General features: G+C 33.8%; 2 protein-coding genes across 32 annotated transcripts in view; one reads left to right on the top strand and one right to left on the bottom strand.

Moving 5' to 3' along the window:
• The window catches only part of RPS24 (ribosomal protein S24), a 773,435-nt gene that overhangs the window by 343,171 nt on the left and 405,204 nt on the right, over positions 1–25,060 (bottom strand). The gene's annotated exons all lie outside the window — the stretch shown is intronic.
• KCNMA1 (potassium calcium-activated channel subfamily M alpha 1) overlaps positions 1–25,060 on the top strand; it is a 432,315-nt gene that overhangs the window by 117,876 nt on the left and 289,379 nt on the right. For all 28 annotated transcript variants that reach the window (XM_052676753.1, XM_052676755.1, XM_052676754.1 and 25 more), the window contains exon 2: positions 6,510–6,674. In XM_052676753.1, coding sequence (XP_052532713.1) covers positions 6,510–6,674 — 165 coding nt within the window. The remainder of the gene's footprint in view (positions 1–6,509; positions 6,675–25,060) is intronic.

Here is a 25,060-nt window from a genome sequence, read left to right as displayed (position 1 = left end):
CTTTTGTTTTGCAGTGAATGTAGTGTCACACAAATTAGTTACGTATGAAGACAATAAGTGATTTTTTTTCTATTGCTTGTAAGAAATTATTGATTAATTATTGGTACATAAAATATTCTAGCATCTGTGGCAGAAGGAAGTTACTCTTGCATTAAAGAGTCAATGGGTTGTGAATAATTTGATAGTGTTCATTTAATGATAATATCCTGTATTTGCAATTATGTTTTCTTTGATTTCACTTGTGTTAGGGAGAAAAGAAAAAGGGAGGATGTAAAAGAAGATATACGCACCTTTTTTCCTTACTTTATGTTTTTCCATCAAGTAGCCAATGACATTTTACAATTTTGATAACTCAACTGCTTCTGACATTGCTTCATATATTTTTACAAATTTAGTATCTGTCATACTAAATGCTGGTAATCTGGCATGGCTACTCTGAAGTTCTTTATAAAATACACTTTCTGAAAAATTAGTAGCAATATATTGCTTGAATCACGAAACAGATTGTTTAAACACAAACCCTGTCTTACATAGTAAGCATCTGATCTGCTTAATGCACCTATTTCTATGATAATGATATGTCCTCTTTGATTTAAGCTTTGTCCCCATTAATAAAATGATATGCTTGTTTTGCCCTTTTCCTTGCTACTTTATAATTGAACAGGGGCTTTAGGGAAGATTTTAATGTGATGATACTAAAATCTTCTTACAAGAAATTAGTAAGGAATAGCCTGTTCATTACAGAAAAGGAAAATAAATTTGTGGGTACCAGGTGGATGCTATTTTGAAAACTTGTTAAGTACTTCCAGTGAATACTTCTACATCACTGACCTGTCTGGTTTGTTTGTTTATTGCAGACAGTAAATTGCTATGTAAACTTGTAGCAAATTTTATTGTTTATTTCTATAAGCATGGTCTGATTTTACAACCAGAAGTAACAAAGGGAAGTTAGTAGATTTGTTTTTATGAGTAAATAGAAAGGAAACTGATCAAAGAAACTTCTGAACTTGTAGTCAATGTTTGTATAACTATGGCCATAAAACTTTGCTAATTTGTACTAAGCATCATAAGTTCTTAAAAACCACTCCGTTTGTCCATTTAAATGCATACAACTTTGAAATGACTTTGTTTGTATCCGAGATTTTCAGTTGTAAAAATTGCGCTCTCCTTTTTTCAATCTCTTTCATTAATTTTTATTTTTTAAAAGAACTGTTGTTAGAGGGTCATATAATGTTTAACTCAGAATTTTTGTACTTTCTTTAAATTTCAGATAATGTAGGGCTCTGCTGTATTTTATTATGAAGTGAGAGCTATACTCAGGAACACATAATTTGACATATTGTTATGCTCTTTGCGGATCATGGCTGGAATGCTGCATCTTATTCAAGTAGTTTCCTTTGCCTCTCAGGTCAAGGTTTTAGCATTAATTCCTCTACCACAGCAATTTTTGTCAGTCAAAACAATGAAAAGAAGATTTTAAACAACTAATGCATTGGAAATATGAAGGACAAGGAAAAAAATATGTTAGGATTATTGAAAGTATGTGCTAATGCAACAAGGAAGCTTGTCACTGGAAAAAGAAAACATTTGGCCCTGCATCCTAGAGCTTTCACAGTAAGGGAGTTTTTGGTCAGCAAAGAAAGTGAGGATCTGGTTGTAACTAAGGACTGGAAAGGAAGTTTTGAAAGAATGAAGAAAACATAGTAGTCAGAAAAGTTTTGAAATCTATTTAGGAATTAATTTTTCTTATCCTGCCAAATTTGCAAAACCCAAGTTACACAGACAGTGAATATTTTATGAGTTAAAAATGCTTGGCAATCTCATCAGTCATGTCTTCCACAGATCATTGTGTTTCCTTTTATTCAGTGAAAGGAATAATGTTTTTCTGTATATCAATTATTAATCCTTTTATACTAGCCAAGCCGTAGCTACAGTATGATAGCTGACGTCAATGCAACCTAATATTGACTATAAACCTTACGTTCTGAGAAGTACTGTGGATAGGCCATTTTATAGAGAAATACCTCTTTCATGATATTCCATTTCTTTAGCCTTTGCTTTCTCATTCCTACAAGACTCACTGTTTCTGGAGAAATGTGTACATTTCCCAACAGCTATTTGCTATTTATTTCTCGCCTTCTTACCTGCTTTTTTATTTTTTTATTTTTTGTTAATATTCTGTCGCATTCCTTTGTAGGATAAACTGCAGTAGAACAGATGAACTGCTTCTTTCTGTCTTTATTTATTTTACACTGAATGAACTGGCATTTATTAACTACTTAGAATGAAAATTACAGATGGTAACTGTAAAGGATTGGGAACATCTGTTGTGGTAAAGTATTCAGTTGGTACCTCATGTTTTGACATGTACAGTATGTTATCCAGCTGCTGAGAATGTAGAATAATATTTGGGCTTTTTAGATCCCTGTTTTAAGCTATCAACATGGCGAGATAATAATTACATGGCCTTAAATAGATTGCTTTTAAGTATCTGCTTAATTGACCATAATGCTTCAGCGTGCGTGATGCGGGCGTGACTCAGTACTCCCATTACAGTGATACTTCATGAGTTTTATACTATAGTCATACTAGTTAAATTTTAGGTAATCAAGATTTTTGTTTCATCACATTTTAACTCAGTTATTTTTACTCACATTACTTCCCTGTCTCCTATGTTTTCTAGCATATTTTAAAAAATGATCACATTTTTATCTATACCAACACTTCAGAGAGCTTACCAAGCTCAGAGAGTTCTTACCATACTGCCCTCCTTCTTTAAGGTTTCTGAGAAATGAGATAACTTGAGCATCAACTGAGAGCGTTCATAATATTTTTCTGATTTTATTTTATGTAGCTCTAAGTTGATTTGAGTGTCTGTGTAGTTCTGGTTTTGTTCAGATATCCTAGAGAGAGATAGAGAAGCAGGCAGGATAATGTTTTTAGAAATAAAGGACTTTCATGAGTGTCTTTCTCTTTTTAAAGAGTTTTTAAAGAGTCTGTTTTTGTAGGATGACTGTTTAGGCAACCCATTGCTTATGCAATCTAAACAAATACTGTTGAAAATGTGAGACAAAACATTGAAGTTTCTGATCCAAGACTGCGGCAAACCACTGCTAAAGCTGTGAGTCCTTCTTCCTGTATTCCCTTCCCCTCCTCATCATGTATTCTGTTCTATTTTGTCACTAAATTCAGAAAAGATATATGATAAAATACTTCTCACTTTATCTACCTGAATGTTCCTATCATCTAGTAATTAAAATAATGAGCTCTTTGTGAAACAACAGGTAAGCAGACTGCATAAAGATAGTATTGTCTTACTTGTAGCTACTGATCCTGTAAATAATTAAGCAATTACCATCACTGTCAGGTTATTGTTAAGCAACCTTTTTTCAGGTTGGCAGTGTTGGTTAGTTAATGCTTTGAGGTGAAGAAATGGCAGTAGGGCAGAACTGTGCAGTTTATAGCAGGACTGATTTATACACACTGTAAACGAAAATGGCCTTCAAATCTCCCTTAGTGATCTCTGCCAAATTGGGTAATGATTTGGGAATAAACCTTCCTTAATATTTAATTGGCATTTAAGTAAGCCGTGGAGATGAAAAATATGAAAACATTCCTAATAATATGATTATTACATGACAGTAATTTGCTTGAATATTAGTCATAGCTACAGTAATGGCAGGCTTGATATGTAATTGATCATGAGACTCTTCAAGGAATACTTCGCAGTGAAAGATTGTTTGAGTATGTTAAGAAACAATGGGTAGAGGAGATTTTAAAGGAGGCAAAATAAGTAGTATAAGTGCGTAAATAGAGCTGTCCCAGTGCTACAGATTTCAGTGTCTTTGGATAATCATATTTTGAATAGAATTTTCACATCTTATTGCTATGTTCAATTGGCAACCAAAGTCAATGCAACTGCAAAGAGCTCTAGAGAATAAGAATGTATTGAAAAATGTTACCTTTCTCCTTTAACAAAGTAACTTATTTAGTTTTATAGAGTGTTAGGAAATATTATTTTTATGTTCTTATTAATTGTTATGTCTTGTAAATTATTTGATACATTGACAAGAAGGTTGTGGGTAAGAAACATGTAAGCAATAATATTTTCCAACCTTAATATTTTAAAGTTCACTGCAATAGAATGGATTTTTCTATTCAGACATTTTTATTTAATTTCCTGTGGTTATGTGACTTTCTAGAGCAAAATCCTTAATTAGGGTTATTTTTCAGCAAGGTGCCTGTGATTTCAAATAAGAATATTAGGAGAAAAATAAACCAACAAAATCTGTAGTTTCATCCTTATTCTGCCTGTGCCTTAACGGGTGACTGATTTAGGCACCAAATTACTGTCAAGAAAAGCTAATTACGTCTCCTATTATGAAAACTGCATTAATACCCAGTGAAATTCAGTGAATGCAAGTGTGTAGCCAGGTTGGGGCCCACGTGCTTCACAGAAGAGGATTGTGAAGTAAAATCGGATGTGAAAAATTTACAGTCTAAAACACAAGCTTTAACAGTCAGAAAAGGCAGATAAACTGGTGGGAAGAGAGAACTAAGTAATGTGGAGCACATGTAATTTTTAACAAATCCCTGGCAGACAGACTGCTGCAGACTTGGACTGGCAGCCAGAGCTGCCCCAGTCAAGACAGCAGAGAGCAGCCCCTCGTGTCCAGGCGCTGCTCTTGGGCCAGGATAGTGAGGGTTGGGATCAACTCCAATGATGGGGGACAGTTATGGGATGGCCAGGTTAACGGGCCCTGCTTGATGGCGCCTGTGGCTTGGTAGGGCTGTGGAGAGCTGAAGCCCCTCATCTGTGATGCCATGGGTAGGGTGGGGAGGCCTTGGAGGAGGGGCCAGGGCCTTGGCTATTGACTAAATATGAATTTTCTACTTTTATTTTATTTTTCTAGTATTCTGTCTAAGCAATTAGCACAATTCTGTAGGTTGTACTTCATAACTGAGTAAAGCTGTGGTATGTTTTCTTCAGTGCTGAGTGCAACACATTTCATTAATTGTATCCGTATTTATCAAAGAATGAGGTCCAGCTTTGCAAATACACAATAGCTTTTATCTTTTATCTGGTTATTTGCTTAGAAAGCACTAAAGTATCTTGTAATTGTGAGTAACTTATAAACAATATGACTGTATCATGCTCATTGCTCGTAAGAAGACAGAGTATTTGAGTAGGAGAGTACAAAGCAAGAATCTGACTAGATAATTGTGATGCAAAACTGAGATTCTACAAAAAGAACGATTGGCCCCCATATTACATGTTTAGCACTGCTCGACTGCCTTTTGACAGATTCAGTGTAACTGTTTTATTAGTTCAGTACTGTTTTCAAGAAATGCCACTATGCTTTTGACCACCTGTATTCTCAAGGTCATCTCACAGCTGCAAATTATGACCTCAGTAATCATAGTATTCCTACTACAGTAAAAATCACTCAACCAATGTCAAACATCTTTGCTTTTATAACAGGAGTCCCCAGCAGGGTTGATGACAACATTTTTGCTTCTTAGTTGTCTACAGAATGATCTATAAGCAAGATCTTTCAATATGTTTGTCTGTGCTGAGTTCTTGAAGCACTGATGTATATCCACGTGCAGTTCAAGTGCTCAATATTACATTAGCACTGAATTTTGCTGGCTTGTTTAATGTAACTTGTCTAGTATTTTGGAAGTCATTAGTATTAGCTGTCACCATAAGCATGCTCACGGCAGTCTGGTATTTGCATATGATGTGTTTTAAATGCTGTACAATCTAAACTGGCTTTTGCTGTCATTTCCCTTGATTTTTGTGCAGCATCCATGACTGTAGCACATAGTAGGCAGTTAAATCTTTGCTGCAGCATTTGTGAGAGACTGATCTGAATTCCAATGCGTGTGACTCATCAGTCAGCTTAGTGCAGCTGAGGCTCCTCTTTAATTTCTAGCTATCTGTTCTATGAGAGCCACTCAGTGTGATGTATTACACACTTTCATTGAAACGCTGGTTCGATGATAGCATGGCAGCTCCCTGCAGATTCTCTGTGGTGTATTATTGTCTTGTTACATAATGCTTCTTAGTGAAGGCTTACCCAGATAATTAATTGTAATGATAATAATTTAAAAATTGTATGTATTTCTTGTTCACACTTACTATACACTGTTTTGAACTATAGATCAAGCAGTCCTTCAGTGTATATCTTAAATTCTTTTACAGGTAGCTCTGTAAATGCATACAAGAGTCTTGGTGATTATGTTGCATGTAAGGAAGTAACACAGAGTATATTTGATGCCAAATATATGCATTTGGAGTTTAATGTAATGAAGAATATTTTCTGTTAGTCAAGCACTTTACTGCTTATGGGGAGACATGGCTAACGGGGTGCTTAATTTCACGTAGCAGAAATCCAGCCGACTATTTTGTTCCTAGGTTTGCTAATAGCATTTCCTAGCAATAACTCTAGGTTGACTTCAATTGTCAAACTGTTAAACATTAACAAACCCAAACACTTATTTTGTAGGAGGCCCAGAAGATCAATGGTGGTGGAGATACGCAGGCAGATGGGGCCTGCAAACCAACAGATGAAAAAGAGGAGAATGTGGCAGCAGAAGTGGGATGGATGACCTCTGTGAAAGACTGGGCAGGAGTCATGATATCTGCCCAGACACTAACTGGCAGAGTACTTGTAAGTTTTCTGTGATTTTCTATTCTTGTATTTTAAAGAACATTTGCTATAAAACACTGTGTCCCAGAATTAGTGGAGGACTTGTGGTTGATTTGTTGCAGCAGCACTGAGTCAAGACCAATTTTCTTTGTTAGAAGTAAAATAGCAGACTAATTCCCACTGCAAAGATAAGCAGAGACAACAAGTAAGGAATGGTCTTTTCTATCATAGCTTCAGGGTGATCTCCTGCCTCAACCTATTTCAGTATTCTGACACCATGATTCTGAGTTCTGAAGACTAAGCTTAGTAAATTCATATTCATATTATATGACAAAACTATAGGCTTACTTTGTCTGGCAATTTTCTTTAGGAAATTAGAAAATTTCCATTCTGTTAGCAAAAATGGAAGCCAACTTGGAAAGTAAGTGTAAAGATATATGCAGATTGTTATCAGAACTGTAAACCTGAGACACATTTGAACTAGACATGTAGGGGAATTTATGGTACTTCTAAAAGACAGAAGTGAATTCATGTTCTCCTGATCTCTTCTACGAACTTAACATTATTTTTATTATGAAACAGTTATGTATCAAATAGAGTCACAAATAGTGATGACATGTAATTTAAAGTTCTGGTAAAAATCTAACAGGTTTTCACTTTATTTGAATATAATTATTTTATAGCCTTGTCAAATCATACCTAATTGAGTTTTCTGTGGAATTCACAGGGGTGTAAGATGTCTCCTGTGTAATTTTTTGTTGTTGATAAAGAGCAAGTACGTACTAACAAATAGCTGAAGTATTTTAAATCCCATTTAAAATTTGTGTAATTCCAGAGGTTTATTAAGTAGGTTGGGTTAAAATGAAAACAGAATTTGTGTCTGTGGCTACTTTTTTTAAGAGATATTTTACTGTGAGTCAGATCTTTTCTATTAAGTATTTATTTAGTGGTGGGAAGGAAAGTGTAAGACAGGAAATAAATTAATTCTAATCAAGTCCTTTGCACTGAAAAGTTTCGGTGGCTTAATGGCTATTGTCTTATTTAGTTGTGTAATTACATTATTTTCATTATTTTTTCTAACAAAGTACATTCTGCTGATTTGCTTATGTTAAATGAGGACTTTTATCAATAGGTTGAAATTGTGTTCAAGTGCCACTTTTAGCATTATATATATGTTCAGGATCAAACTGACGTATTGATCATCTTACGAGAAGCAGCATATTGATCATTTGCATGTTTTTTCTGACATCTTCATTATTAAAAATAACAAATCGTAGAGCCAAACTTCTTTTTGCAGTTTAAGTACTATGGTTAGATCATGCAAAACCATTCTTTTGCTACTGGCTATGCGTTCAGAAACTAGTCGTTGTTTTTAGTGAAGTATATGTGAGCACAAATATAAACCAACTGTTAAGGCCAAAACATACAATATAACACATATTAGTATTTTTATTTAAGATGATGAGAGAACTTGTGCAATTCCATTTGATTGTGCTTATTCCTTTTTGGTTAACATCTTACAATTTACCACTGAATTTTAAAAGGTTTATTAAATATGTTTATTTCCAGTTTTATTTGCAGTCAGCTGAGCAGTCATTGAGCAGATTACTTCTGAGGGAGGGTGTATATCTAAATTTTTCTCACATGTAACAGCAGCTACTGTACACTTATCAATTCAGCTAAACAGCTGAGAAACAAGTGGCAGACTAAGGGACCTACTAGTTAATTTTTTTTGTTGAGAAATTGAGTGATATTTATTTTAATATACTAGTTTCAGGATGTGAATTGATAGGATTTAAGTTCTGGAAGACCATTTTCAAAATGAACATTAACTGTTCACTTAAAATTTACATTATGGTTATATATGCTGAAGATTAACTGCTTCAATGAATGTTTGTGCTAAAGAGAGTTTTCTCTTTATTTGTAGATACAGCATATATCTAAGTTAATATATTTATCAAATATTGTTTGAAAAGACTATTACTTATGAATTTATTCTACCTTAACACAGTCTGTTCCTACTGGCTATTATATTTAATCGTGGATTATTTTTTTCCCCTGGAGAATGAGCTAGTGGCTTCACAGTACTATGGAATCAAAATTGTATACGACATGTATAGACAAAGAAATTATAGAAAGTTTTTACACTGTGAGATTTTAAAGTCAGTCTTTACACATCCGTTACTGCTTTAGGAACTTAAATTCTATGTTTGATGTTTCAAAAACATTTTGTATGTGAAGGAATATTTACAGCACTCAGCTTCATCTGAAGGGTGGGTTTTGGAAGTATCATGAAGATTGAAAAAGATCACTAAGATCACCTAGTCCAGCTGTCAACACATCATCACCGTGCTCATTAAACCATCTCCCATGTGTGTAGTGGCACATCTACACATTTATTGAACAACTCCAAAGACAGTGATTTCACTACTTTCTTGGCAGCCTGTTCCAATATTTGAGCAATTTAAAGCCATTGTCTCTCACTGCTAGTTATGTGGGAGTGCTTAAAGCAGACTTCCATGTCAGACACCATTGTGTCAGACTGCTCTTTTGCTGCCGTCTGTCTCACAGCAATAATATTTAACAGAATATTGGTGGGAAGGTTCAGCCTCTACTGCCATACCATCAACATCTGTCTCTGATGTCTTGGGCCAACAAAATAAAACAGGAGGCATTGCTTTTGGAGTAGCCTTTGTAAGTTTTAAAAAATGTGTCCATATTTAATTCCATAAGCAAATCGTGTAAGAACACCGTAATTGAACTCATGTAGTGCTGTTTGTAGGCGATGGCATAAATCTAAATTAGATAAAAGTAGAAGTCAGGGAGATTCTGATTTACTTTGAAGTACTACAGTATAATGTGGTGGATGATGCAAGTATCAGATAAAAATTCTTGAGGTAGGCTTCTCGAATAAGAATCAGAAACATTCATAATTAACCTGAACAATCAGGAAATTGGAGGTGTTTTTGCTTCCTGAAATTAGTTTTTTTTTTTTTTTTTTTTAATCATTCAAGTAAGAAGAAAAAAACTTCCTTAATTAAGCTATTTAAAGTGCCTGATATACAGGGGAAAGCTGTAAGTATACTGTTGAAGTTACTACAGATTAATCTAGGGCACAGTTGAGGGCTTTGATTTAAACCAAGAAATAGAATCATTAGTTTAATTTTGAGACATAAATGAAAGAGCAAATTGCTATTTTCTTGCATTTAAACACATGACATGTAAATGCATAGTAGAGAAAGGAGCTTTATGTATGTCGAGTGCTGAGTATCATGTGGTGGTTTAGCATGCTGCCTGGACTCACAGTAACAGAAACAGGCAAATTTGTGTTAAACTGGAATGCTTGAAGTTTTGCTTTTTTTATCGCTATGTAATAAAGAGGTCTTAAATTGGCTGCATTGTTAGAAAAAAGGAGAACAGAAGCTTCCAGAGGAAAAATAAAGGGTGAAGCATGAGCAAATAGTGGCAATGGTATAATAATGAAGTTATTTTGTTAGAAAACTGTGTAGGTTGCTTTCTTAATGTTCTTAATTCTTAATAACTACATTAACTACCTAAAGAAGAGGAAGATCTCACGTGAAGGTGCTTTCTTGACTTGAATTAAAAAGTTTCCCAGCATGCATTCAAAATGAAACAGGAAGTTTCTATAAGACAAATTGATTGGACCTAATAGTTGTTGCTGAATTCTGTTCATCTGTCATTACAGACCAGGAGTCATTTTATTTTTTATTTTATTTTATTTTATTTATTTATTTTCTGACCTGGATGCCTTGTGTGCTTGTGTGTTCATAGGATGAAAAGTACAAGTCTTGTTAGTCTTGTTAATATTTTGGCAAGATAGAGCCAAGTTTTGAGATTAGTAATAAAATTTGTAACTTGGATTTGCTTGGCAAAGGGTCTCATTTGGTAAGGTTTAAGCATTAGGTTTTCTTAGAAATCAGTGTCACAACTTTAGAATATGATTAAAAGTCTGAATCAAAGCCCACCAGGTTAACAGAGAATGCACTACGTTTTTACTAAAAAAAAAAAAAAAAAAAAAGATCTAGATTCCTGACTGTGCTTATTCAGTGGAAGAATGGTGTATTTCTATGACTATGAAAATTTTAACCAATCAGGTTTTGTAATTTCATTATAATTATCATGTTTTAATATGTTTCTGAAATACAAGTAAATTTACAGCATTCTTGCTCGAGCAAGCATTATTAAACATCAGTTATTTTTCCTTCAAGAAGCATGTTTTGTCTTTAAATGTGTCATAAAGAGGATCTTTATAGAAAAAAGATAAATAAGAGTACCTTGTCAGGGGGGGGGGGGGAAATAAAAAAGCATGCATGTAGCAATGGAGGGAAAAATACCTTCTTTTTCTTAAATGTTTATTTTCAGAAGAATGGTTTGAGAGCTTTTTTTTTTTGGGGGGGGGGAGGGGAGGGGGGGGTTGGGGAGGGAGGAAAGCAAGTGTAATTCTAATAGACTTTCCTGGAAGAAAGTTTAAGTATGCAAAGTACTGTTTGGTTCTTTTTTAGGATGTTTTTACAGTCTGCTTCACTCTTTCTACTGTTTTTTTTCTGAAGAACATTTGATTTTTTTTTCACATTAGATAAAAAAAAGCCAACTACCTCTTGCAGTAAGTTACAGTTGCCTAGCAGCCAAAGTCAAATTTAACAGCATAGAATTTATTTGGTGTTTTTCTGTGTTTCCAAAGGCAGTTTCCAAAGACAGTATCGGCTATTATACTAGATTTGCAGAGCAGGAAGAGAAGTATTAGTTGGTACGTGACATCACAGAATTTGAAGTTCAACATACTTTCTCCATGGCAAACAAAGTTTTTTTTTTGTAAATTTTGGTCTTTTTCTTTCCAGCATGGGATCCTGTCATTCATGAGTCCTCTGCGACTGAACTTTTTTTTGGAATTAACAGATTTATTTATTTATTTATTTATTTTGCTGGGTATCTGTAATGTTTTTATGATGTACTTACATTCTTGGATAACAGGATTTGATTTCCAATCTACTGATTAAGTCATGACAATTTTTCTTAGCAAATTAAAGAAAGTTTAGTGCAAACTTTGCATAATTAGTCAAAAATATATAGAAAATAATGGCACATTTCCCTCTTTTTGTTTTTTTTACTTTTTATTTTTTATTTTTACAAAGTACAGGCATGGAAGCATTTTTGGCACAGGCTGGAGTCATGTGATGCCCCATGTTCTCACTGTTTTTTTCATTTGTTTATTGAACCAAGATCCATATCAAGACTTACTTTGATAAATTAATAAAATCATTTACAAAAGCTGAAACAAAATTAGTTTTTCTTTGCATGTAGTTAAAATTTTTCAAAATGTTCATTACACATTTTGTACAAGGCTTACTGTCATCCTATTTGAGGAGGGAAAACATTATTCTTTTTTTCTGCTTGGTACTGTATCTATTTCCAGTTTGTAGTGTAAAACTGAGATTCAGGACTCTTGAACATTTCAGGGGTGTTATAAGTGATCTAATTACATTTACCATTACTTTCCCTTTCTATGTGTCTCTGAGTATGCCAGACAAATAAATATATGTTAATATATATACAGCTATCTCTTAAGACAGATGACTGCATTTTATGTAAAGTAAAAACTAAAGGATGTAATAATTACCTTAATGTGTGGAAATCAGTAGCACTTTCATACCCGTGGTAGCAAGTAGGTGGCAGATGAATTTCAGTGTGTGTAAATATACAGCAATGAATCAAGGAAAAAGTTCCCAAACCGCTACAGAATGTAGACTTAGGAGGTTAGGAAGCTTTTATGAAGACTGGATACAAAGCTACCGAGAATGTACTTATCTGTATTTTAGTGCAGCTGCACAGATCTATTATTTGCAAATTTATTCTGCTTCTCTTATGCTCTTTAGGGATAGTTTGGATTTTGCATCTCACTATTGAGAAGTGAGTTTATCTATTTGTTTAGTTATTTTTAATGTGTGTTAGCTCTTAGTGGCACATAAATCCAAGAGATGTCTTCTAGATTACTTTAATCTCCTATAATAGTGATTTCCTACGTTTTCAAAGGAGGAGGTACAGTGCTTCTCCATTGGAGATCATACTGAATGATAATGGAATAGAGTAGGAAGTGTTGAGTAAGTCTTGCTGGTTTCCTTGGTAACTGCAGTTTGCTCAACTACCACTTACGCTTTTTTTTGTTTTCTGAATATTTATTTATTATTGATAATACCTAGGATTGTTTTGTTGGGTTTCTGCTTCAAACTGATGGGTGTGCTTATGCCCACAGTCCTGTGGGAGTGAAAATTCTATTAGCATACACATTTCTTTAGAGTTCGACTTTTCAATTTTGCAGTATTAACTGCAGCATTTATGGTTGTCAGTACTTTAGATGACCACCATGTTGTCTTTGTTAAAAACTCTCATAATTTAAAAAAAAAAAAAAGGGAGAGAGAAATTGGAAAAAGTGTAGTGGTTGCAAATGTAGTGGTTAAACTAAATTATTTAAAACTAAAATATGCAAATTTATAGTATGGAACAATGTCTAGGACAAATAAGTTACTTTGTTATTACCTCTGATGCTGTGGTAAGAGTTGAAATGTGGCTAATTCGTTCCTCCCTCTGCTTACTTTCAGTGTTAATCTATGGCATTCTTGATCTCTTTTTCTGTCTTCCATGGAATATATGGATAAATAAACATAAATAGTATTTTCTTCTCTTTTTACTGATTTTAAGTAGTGCTATGTGAAGGTGGATTGGGTGAAGGTAAATGGACATGTTAGAATCAAATCAACAATAGGATATGCTTTTTGTTTTTAACAAAATGACTTAAAGTTTACTGAGAACTGGACCTAAAACCAGTCATTTGAATTCCTAGTTCAGAAAATGAAAAATGTAGAAATTTATGTATATATTGTGTGTAGAAATTTGTGTATATATTAGATACAATTCAGAAATAACTATCTTAAAATGACTATTTGTAGTGTTCCTGTTACTTTATAACTTCTTCTATGGGAGTTACCTACCGTAAAGATAACTTCAGAAACTTTGTGCTGTACTGCAGATTATTCTGTACCTTCTAGATAGATGCCTTTCCTTACAGCATCAGTTACAATGCTGTTATCAAGCATAAGACTTTTTCCCACAGTGGGAATAAGTAAAATCTACCGACACTTTTGAAATTTACTGCCTTTTTTTCCTCCTAAATTAAAGAACCTGAGGGATTCTATCATTACAATGAGGAATAGCAAACACAGTTGCAAATCATGTTGTATCAATTATTTAATATTATTCAGAGAGAAATATTGATAGGAATTATTTTGAGAAAAAGTCAAGAACGTGGTTAGCATTTGCACTCTTAGAGCATGGCTTAGGGCTTAAAACTGACTTAGGTAAGCTAATGCTGAAGAGGATATGTTCTGTTATGCAAGTCTTTATTGTTAAAAAATATTGGTAATACTTTATGATTACATTAATGTCAAACACAGGGTAGGAAAATTCCTTGCTAATTCTTTTTTGAGGACAGCTAAGAGGGAAGTGCATAAATTCAGATTTTCTTCATTATAATAGTATGTTGCATTGACTTGATAAAACTGGTGTAGAGTAAGTTTTGCTTCCACCTGTGGGACATTTAAAATAGTTGGATATTGGACAAAAAGGTATGGACACATATTGCAAGTGAAGCATATTTGTAAAATTCTCAAGAGACACTGTGATCTTTGGTGCAAAGGGCTGCTGTAATGATGCAGTTAATAATACTGCTTAATATACTCTTCCTACATTTAGCATACTTACTAAAATTGTGATTGTAATAAAAAATAAAACACTGATGAAATAATGAATGATTTTGAATATGTTTCCGCTTAGGTTCTTGTGCAGCTTTACCACCAGTGTGTTGTTCTGAGGTTAACTGCTTAACTCGTGATATTAAAATAATATGCATTTCAGTGTTTAGCACAAAATAGTATTTTATGTCCAAACAGAATACAGAATATCAAAGTTAGTCTCCTTTTATATCTTACATATTCAGTATGTTCTTTGTAACTGTTGTTTGATAGTTACTGGAATCTGCAAGCTTCCCAAGAATTGTTTTCTGTGTATTCTAATCGACTTCAGAAGTTCTACAAGACTTCTTAAACGTGCATTTCTTGGGCACAGGAGAATCCTCTCTGGTGTAATTAAAGTTTAGTTGCAGTTCCAAATGCTGCAGAAAGACAACTTGACAACTTACCACTAAAGCTGCTGGAAGTCCCACTTTTCCTGTGAAGTCTAGTGTCTCTCCAGCTGTTGGAGGAATAGTATGCCACTCAGATGGGATGAGTTAAAGTGCTAAATACTGGAAAAGAGATCTTGCTGACTTAATGTTAAACTGAGTAGATGGAATGCATGTCTGAGGTATTACTAAGGCAGTTATTATTTTTTTTTAAATAGTTCTCCTTATTTATAAGGTTTGGAAAGGTTGGTTCAGTCTGAAGTATTAAACACAAAACTTGTCTGCCTGTGAAGGGAGCAGAAAATCTAATGGTAGAAACCACGTGAAAAGTGGTGAATTCATAGCAACAAATATGAGAATATTAACTGTCTGTTATGTGTACTTCAACTAGAATCTGAAAAATCTCAGAATTTTCAAGAAGTCTGGAGCAAAATTCACTATGTTTAATAGAGCAACATGTGTCTGTGCTCTGGCTGGTTCTGCTCCATTCTTCCATATCAGAGAATCTTCATGCTGTAGATATTTCCCTTTGTCTCAGGATGAAGATGAGAAGAATGTTTAAATAGGGATGGTGGGAGAAATTGAGAGAGTTATTATTTTCTCAAAAAAGGCAAGAACTTCTCAGAAGACTGATGTAGTCCTGCTGCTTCTTTCTGTCTTGAGAAGATTGCATCTCTTTTTCTACAAAGTTTTCTTCTGTTCAGCCTAGCTATCTGGGGTGATAAGGTAACGTCTGCAACGTAAATCCATGTCTTGTAGTGGGGGAGGAAGACAGTAGTTAGAGAATCACTGACTGTGATCATGGGATGGGGTTTTCGAAACTAAGTGAAGCAGAGTAAGTATAGAGTAGAAAAGGAAACATATTTGGATTCTCTATCTCTTTGTGGAGCTTAACATTATGATTTAAAACATGGTGTGATTATTAGTGATGCTAATGCCGATGTGATTATTAGTGATGCGAATGGTGATGCCACCTAAAGAATCCAAATGCAATATGGAACCTGATTTTGCTTTCCATACACTTATTCTTCACTGCATACAAACTGTGTCATCTAGTGCTGTCAGATGCCCACAGTCCTCTCATTGAAAAGCATGCTACTCCTACGTACTGTTAAGAAAACAGTTTATGCCTCTTAGGCTAAAATCTTGCAAGAATTTCCTCTGTAGAGATGAGTAGATTTAGTTAGCCATCTGATTGTTGTGATACACAAAATGTGATACTGTCAGGAGCTTTCTGAAAAGTCAATCATATTTATTAACATAACATGCATTCTGAAGATACTAAACATACCTTGTGAAAAGAATAGCCGTGTATCTTGGTAACAAGAAATATGTTGTCTGCATGATAGTGTCAATGAAAAATGTTTGCAACATCTTTGTGAGCTGTTCAGTTTTATAATTCTTTTCAAACCTACTCCTCCTGAAGAAAAAATAGGGGGAAATGAAGTCTGACCACATTGTCTTTGGCTGCCTTGTTTTCAAATTTTAAACCTGTCCAAACCAGAGCCATTAAGGTAAAATGTTATCTGGAGAATTTTGAAGTGGAAGAATCTCTTCAGCTTCCCTTTGGAAAGTATCTTCTACTCAAGCTTTCTATCTGACAAGTATTTCACGCATAGTGCAAAAACAAAACTGTATTAATTTAAGTAATTGCTGGAGTCTATAAATGAAAAATATGCTAAAGAAAAAATATATTTGAGTTTGCTTGTCAGCTTCACTTTACAGCTAAATCCTTACTCCATCAGAGAAAGGAAAAGAATAGTCAGGGAGGGAAGCTAGCATTCAACTTCAGACTTTTCTTTTTCATTAAAATTTACTAACAAAGAGCCACTAGGGCAGCTGATGTATGCATATTTTGAATTGTCATTAGAATGGCTGGACAGTGTTGCATGTTGCCATTTAGCTGTATGCTACAATTCAGCAACCATGCACATGTAAACAGAGCCTGGTACAATCAGGTTTTTTTGTTTGTCTGTTTGTTTGTTTGGTTTTGTTTCTTTGTTTGTTTTTGTTTTGTTTTGTTTAATTAAATCAGATAATTTTACTTGAAGCAATACAAACAAATAAAACTGAATTGTCATATTCTCTAGATTCTCAAACGTACAGGTCAGGTATGGAGACTCATCCCAGGTACAGAAAAGTGCATTCAGCAGGATCTTTCTTGAATATAGCATCAATTTGCTATTTGCTCTTTTCTTTTTTCCTTTTTCATTTTTTTCCTCCATAAACTAAATCTTTTTTCCTTATCTCTGTAAGCAAATTGATGTTTATGCCTAAAATTTTTTTTTTTTGCTTGAATATGACAAAGCTGCACTCTGTCATGAAGTCTTAAAATTTTTTAAAGGATTTTTAAATATTACTGAAAAGAGAGATGCAAGTCTAGTCTTTAAATTGAAGGTTGTTTGAAAACAGTACCTTGTGAAATTTCTGTTTCATGAAGTGCAGCATAGCTGCTCAACAATCTAATCTTCACTCCTTCTCAAGTACATAAGAATTGGAAATTCTTGTTTTACAAAACAGTAACATAAATCAGCATGTTAACATAAATGGTTGACATGTTGCACTAACAGAAATATGTCTGAAAATTCTATAGAGACTTTTCTAGCGAACACTAGAAAATTATTTCCCTCTGGATTACTTTTAAGATTGACTTTGTTTTCTCTCACATTAAACATTGCAAAGCTGTTTTGATGAGTTGATTAGAAACATAAGTATAAAGTTTTTTACTCAGCTAGAGTATGTTTGCAGGGCCAGAATATTTTTCTGGCCTATGTGTTTGCGTCTGTGTAATATAAATTTCTGTCCTGTTCTTGTAAATTTGTGTGTCTCTCTCTCTGTAGATAGATACTTATTATATTTCCATGCCTGAGTATGAATTATTTTTATTTCCACATTTGCCAATTGAAGATGGCATATTCATGCATCAACATATTATTCCATTGTACAGGCTCTTTTCCCTGGTGCTTTAGTTCTGCATTTCTGCTTTTTATCTTTTCTGGTCCTGATAGGTGCAGATAGATAAACAATCTGAATTTTTCCTTGCCGTTCAGTCCATTAGACTCATTATGTATTCGCTTCTGGAAAGAGCCTTGGGCATCAACACTAGTTGCTCATGGTCTCTTAAGAACTGATGGCTCTTGACATGAAAGACCTATTTTTTTAATGATGCAGCTCTATTGCAAATCCAGAACATCAATTTTGCTTCTATACATGAAAAATCTGCTATGTGAGATCTTTTCTTAAGAGAATATAACTTGTAGTAAAAAAACAAAAACAAGAGCAAAAAAAACCAACAAAAACAAAACAAAAAAACAACAAAGAAAGGAAAATCAGAGTCTGTCTTTATAGTTTTTCTAAAACTTCAATTTGTATTACTAGTAGAGAATTAATCATGAGTTGATTCACTGATATGAAGTTACGGAAAAAAATAGAAGCTGAAGTTCGAAAAATTTTGATTTGCCATGAAGTAGGCATTGGATTGAAACAATCTTCTTTATCTTATCAGATATAGTAAATAATACTGACATTAAATATTTCCACTTACAAGGGAATCTTCAGCATTCTAGTATTTGGGGGGATGGTTGAAAAAGCCTGGAAAATTAATCCTATTAATCCATTTCTATAATTAGTATGCTAATCATTAGCAACTTTACTACCTTCTATTTAGGTCTCATTTACAGGCACATGATTAAAAGCTTTGGAATCCTCTTTCCCACTGTGCTGTAGAAAAGGTTGAATATTTCATCAGCATTGACTTCACATGAATATTGGTGCTGAAATTGTTGCCAAAAGAGTTTTGTTTAATTATTTAGGTGTTTATGTAATTTTAAAAATATGTATCATAAATACACTTTGAAAATATAATGTAGTTTCTGAAGCGTCTTCACTGCAAATTAATCATCACAGTTTGATATGATTTACAAAGTTAGAATACCAAAAGTAGCAAGCTTTCCTAAACAGACAGTATCTGACTGAACTATTTTGAGTATCCACTTGTAAAGAAATGTGTCAATTAAAACATTAGATACAGATGTGTATAAATAGATCAGATAGTTTTTGTCTTTGGTTATGCCAATGTGCTCAGATTACCCCAAGGGTAAACCCTTATGACTTTCATAAAAATGAACTAATATGTTGCTATGAAAATGATTCTAAAAATCCATGGAGTTAATTGGATGATTGGCCATTGAATGATTTAAATTTTTTTTGCATTTTTGTTTCATTGGTATTAAACATTGGTATTTTTAATCCCCCCAAACTTTTTATGTACTTCAGGATGCTTATTCCCTTTTTGATCCTGTAGTTGTCAAGAAAGTCCTTTCATTTGATCAGTGATACAGAAAGAAAAACTTTTGAAGACATTGCTGATATACACATTCCGATTTCTTTAACCAACAAAATTTTGAGACCATTGATTTGTTAAAATGAACTATTTTCAACACTTTTCATTATGTAATGTATTGCAGTGGAATCCATTCATGCTATTTTGTTTGCCAGAAGTAAATTTAAGGGAAATTGTAGTGTAATCACTTCCAGGTGTTTTTAAAATTTTTATTCAGTGATCTCTATGAAGCAATTAATCATCATTTGATATTGTTGGTTCCAGATTTCAACATTTCCAAGCTTTCTTCACAGACAATTACAGCCAGAATTGTGTGAGGACTGAATATGTAATTGCCTTTAAAATGCAGTATGGAGAGATTTTGGATAGGCATTCGTAAAGGCATGTGTTTACTCTGGATGTTCTTATATTTCTCTAGACTTTTATATTTTTGTTATCTTAGTGAGCATTTCAATGGGTTTATTTAGTGCTAAAGTAAGGCTTGTCTTCTGTTTCTTCAGATTTTATAATCTCGTTTAAACATAGTAGTATGAACTGCTAGCTGTATCTAAGAACAGCAAAGAGTTACACTGAAGTTACAGTTCCGTTACAAGATTTGTAAACTCCTGTGCTTGTGTGTTTACTGAGAAGTAGAAGCATGCAGTATGTGTAACTTGAGAAGCTGTAACTTTTTGCTATGCTCTCTCATTTTAAATAAAGTAAAAATAATTTTTAAAAAAAACAAACAACAAAACACTTCTATTTCTATTATAGAATCATATAATGGGTTAGGATAAAGGGGACCTTAAAGATCATTTAATTCCAATCCCCTGCTATGGCAGGCAGAAGATCCTTTACTTCTTTTATGGCTGCAGAAAAACATGCCCGTCTTTTCTTTTTGAAAGTACCAAATTTCCTATTATTTCCTTCCTGTGGATGGTATAATGTTCTTCAGTTTTCCTGATGAAATGCATAATTACATTAAAGAAAAACGTAATTCATAATTATATTGAAGGTTTAGACATTAAGTGAAGTGACACTAGGTGCTTCCTGGCAGTCTACTATGAGTCTTGGAGGATGGATTAGTTTCAGCTTTAGAAATATGTAAAAATAGAGGTGATATGGTTTAACATTGTGTATGAATGAATATTGAACAACCAAAAAATTATCTAAAACATGAGTTTCATATGGGAAACTTTGATTATATGTGAGTGTGTGTAGGTAGTATTTATACCTCTTTACTTTTGTACTAGGAGCAAAATATTATTGACAGTTTATCTCCTTTATTTAGACAAGACCTCCTGTGGTCACAGCAGAGGGGGACAATCCCTTCCCTCGTCCTTCCTGCTGGTTGCCCCTCTTTTGATGTTGTCCAGGATCTGCTGGCCCACTGGGCTGCAAGGGTAATCTGCTGGCTCATGTCAAGCTTTTCATCCACCAGAAGTGCTGAATTCTTTTCTGCACGGCTGCTCTCAAGCAATTTTCTCCCAGTCTGTACATATATCTGGGATTCCTCCAGTCTAAATACAGCACTTTACTTGGCCTTGTTGAGTCTCATTAGGTTCAAGTAGGCCTACTTTTCAGGCTTGTTCAGGTTCTTTAGATGGCATTTCTTCCTCTCGTATTATACTATTTAACATTTTATCAGTGATGAATCTTTTCCTCATGACCTTGTTCTCTTGCATTATGGTAACTGAGTTGGAGTTAGCTCTCTTGACAGAATTTTCTGGTATAAGAAAGGTGTGCACTGTTTTCACCTTAATGTAGTTTCTAATAAATTTTAAGTTGTATATATACCTGAAGGTTAAAATTTCAGAGCCCAATTTGAGCTGTCAAAAATATGTCATGCCATGGGGTGTTACAATAATATAGGAAAGGGCCCAGGAGATAAAATGACTTATTTTGCATATGTTCTCTTCAGTCTTTGTTACTGGACAAGGTACAAATGATTTCTCCTTTTCTGCAATACAAAGAACTGCCACTTCTCAAAATAAGACATTACTTTGCCTAATATGTGTTTATATCTATTATAAGGACAGACTTGTATATATATAAAAACCCTTGACCTATATTTGGGTACTTATACTATAAGTAGACAGTAACAATATTGACATCGATTCATAATAAGGAATATAGTTCAATGTAGTTGAAAGTATATTCCTCTTACAGTATTTTTTAACTTTAAACCATGTAACTATATCACCTTGCCCTCAGTACCAGTTTGTTGTTTCATTTTAAACTCTCTGCATAGAAAAGAGTGGCTGGGGTATGTCTGTTGCGGTAAGAACTTAACTTAAAGTACTGTTGAAATAAAACCAAGTATTATAAAAAGAACTGTTACAATACATGTCTTTAATGCTAGGAAAAAGAAAAAGAAATCCTGAACCATGTGAATTTAACTGACAGAATTTTTCACACATTTTTTCAATTACGTTTCCTTGCTTACTTTGTATTAAGAAAAAAAAGTGTGATACCTTGTGAAAATGCTTAAAAATAGGTTAGAAGAGAAAAAAACCAAAAAACTACAGAACTGTAAGACAAATTATTTTCAAAGAGAAACTTAATTTTTTTTCTAGCTTCTAGGTGGAATTTGGAAAAGCCCTTTCCTTCTTAAAGACAAACCAGACTTTATCAGAAATAGTGAGTCCTGCCCACCTTACAAGAAATTCAGTGACAAGTATATGAATATGCATATGATAAATGTAAAACTAATAATGGGATATTCCTTAAAGTAAGATGAATAGACTTTAGAGTTAGAAAAAAGTTGCCTGCCACAATCCTCTAGGGAATTTTCTGGACTCAAGGTCAGATGCTATTTAACAGAAATGAAGTCCTGTCAAAACTCTGCTTGTTAGGCTTTCCCCTTGGCATGACCAGATATGCACATACATTTCATATCAAATGTTAATAGCAGTTATGTCTTGAGCAAAAAATTTGGTTGAAGCAGCTTCTTATTTTGGAGATATTTCTATTTTTTATATGGTTGTCTATAACAATTTTATGTTTTCAAGGTATTCATTCAGTCTTGGAATACCACAGCATTCTCTTACTTGCAGACTGAGTTTGTGTAACTGACTGTATTACTTACAAGATAGGTAACTGATGCTGGAAACTTCAGTAAAAATTATTGAACTTACTGATGAGGTCTTGTCTCACCAGTTTTCCCACCATTTTTTCTTTCCCTGGAAGATGACATGAAAGAAACAGTGAGCTCTTCCTTATTCTGTTTGTTTGTTTTTAAGGAAGATAATGTGAACAAATAAGTTTCAGAAAAACAGAGCAACTTAAAATCCTTTACAGTAAAGGTGATGGAGCACTGGAACAGGTTGTCCAGAGATGTTGTGAAGTCTCCTTCTCTGGAGATATTCAAGACCTGTCTGGACATCTACCTGTGGGACTTGTAGTAAAGTACTGGCTTTAGCAGGAGAGTTGGACTTGGTGATCTCTGTAGGTCCCTTCCAACCTCTGCAATTCTGTGATGCTGTAGTTCTGTGGTCCATCTTGTTGTGAGGGTCCAAAACTGAACAGAGTATTTGAGATGTGGTCTCCATATAGTAGTTCAGTAAGTAATAAATAAATAGGAATTCATGATTTTGTGTTTTCTGTTAATTTTATGAGGAGATGGATATAGCCATAATATTAGTTACTGAACTCCTACTTGTTTGCACTATTGTGAGATACAAATGTCTGCTTATAATACAGAATCTGTTTACTTCATTTTTTGACTTTGTCTCACTGAAGTTAATTAGCTCTATATATTCAGCATTCTGTGAGAACTGTTAAAAATACTAATATTGAAAGTTTTGCATTAATTCATGTCTTCTTTCCTACTATTACATGGCATATTTTCTATTAGGCTACAGATAAGATTTCTCAAGAGAATATTTTGTTTAGTACAGCCATGTGGAGACCTTTTTCTTTTTTACAGTTATTTAATACTGCAAGATCATGTGAAGTTGTAGCAAAAAGCTTAATGATTAGGTTTCTTTCTTCCTTCAGTATATTTTCTTTCTGTACTTATACAAAATGTTTTTAATGTGATCGTTGCTTCAGTGAAGTTTTATAGTATTTCCCCAAATAGAGACATAGGTAGAAGTAAACACTTTTTTTGGGTAAGAGTCATAATTCAAATTTATTAATGGTAGTTGGAAAAGCAAATTGAAAATGAAGTTTTAATTGTTTCCTGTCCTACTGTCCAAGAGTTACATTGAAGCAGATTAAAATAGTCTTCTTCTGGAAGAGATGTTACAATTTATAAGGAAAGCATTATATTACTGTCATCAATTTCTTTTAAAATCAATAGATCTGGTAACACAGAAATTAAAATAGTAAATTGCAAAACATTTCTTTTGAGAAGTGTTTTGAAATAGTAGCATAAAAAGAGTATAAATCCACTGTTAATATTATGAAATATCTTGACAGCATAATGGTTTCTATTAACTATGATTGGAAATTTGACTTGCAGTGATATAAAATGCCATAGAACAGAAGCGGCATAACTTAGCAGTCTGATAGGCAGGAAACACTGCTTCATCTCAAGTTACGTCTTTGAAAGATACAACCTGGAAAGCTGAATATAGGTGGAGCCAGCAATATTTGAGTTTCTATAAAACCTTTTATGTGATAAAACTCTCTACCCAAAATTCTTTTTTTCTAACAGCAGTGATTCACCTAGTAGTATAAACTACTTTTTTTTTTTTTTCCTAGCAAAATATGCTTCCACCTCTGATACAAATTAACTTTATATTACTCAGTACTTATCCCACTTTGCTATTTCCATATTGGCAAAATTTAAATCTAGAATCAAACTCTGAAAAGTTTTGTTAGATCAGACCAGAACAGGCTGATGAGAAAAATTTCTCCCAAAGTGTTGTCAGATACTGGAGTGGTCTGCCCGGGGTGGTGCAGGAGTCACTGTCCTTGTAGGTGTTCAAGAAATGTGTAGATGCTGTACTGAGAGATCAGAGTTTCATTTTGGTTGAAACAGTCTCATTAGAAGATTTCTGAGATTTTCTTGCTATCAGATGATAGAATGAAGACTGGAGGTTTCAGTATACCATCTGGTCTCCCTGCTCCAAGATAAGGTCAGTTCTATTTTGTTCCTAACACATAGTTGTTAAGTGTATTCCTGAAGATATATGAAAATTGGGATTGCAGGGATTGTCTGGCAGTCTGATTGGTGAGTTCTTTAAATCTTGAAAGATTTCCTACTATCTTGGCTGCAGTATCCATACTTTCATTCCTATTCAGGCCTATGAGTTCCTGAACTCATCCTGTTCATCTTGATTATGATCTATAGATATATATATTTTTTCTGTGATATTCATTTACATTTTAAAGAAAATTGCAAATCATCTCCTGAATTAAGTCAGTGCTTTTACTGATTTCTTCTTGGGCATTATCACTCACTAAGTGAAGTATCCCATAGGTGAATAGGTTGGAAAGTATTTTTTCAGTTCTGTAGGGTTGTTGTTATTTTGTTTTGTAATGGTTGAACATCACTGCATGGTGGAACATTTTGTGATCACATCATATGAATCTCAGGAACCAGCTTCTTTCAGTCTGGGAGTAGAAATTAAGCTAGTTGCTTCTTGTATCTCAGCTCTTCATCCTCCCCTTCCCTTTCTTAAAGAAAAGTAAAACAATCCCCCTTCCGCTGTTTATTACACATTTCAGCTGTCCCCCATTAAATTTCAAATCTTTTAATGAATATTTTCAATTAACTAAGGATTTATACTCCTCCCCCTTCCCAAATTTTTTAGCAATTTCTTTCTTTCCCAAAGCTAATTTGGGCATTTAATGCTGCATTACTGATTCCAACTCTAGCCATCTTTTGGCAGCTACCCTTTAGGAAATGTTTCATTAAATACCTTCTGGATCTTAATACAGAAC

The sequence above is a fragment of the Tympanuchus pallidicinctus genome, unplaced genomic scaffold (assembly GCF_026119805.1).
Source record: "Tympanuchus pallidicinctus isolate F22 unplaced genomic scaffold, pur_lepc_1.0 scaffold16, whole genome shotgun sequence".
Taxonomy (NCBI): Eukaryota; Metazoa; Chordata; class Aves; order Galliformes; family Phasianidae; genus Tympanuchus; species Tympanuchus pallidicinctus.
This window is presented reverse-complemented; position numbering and strand designations above follow the sequence as displayed.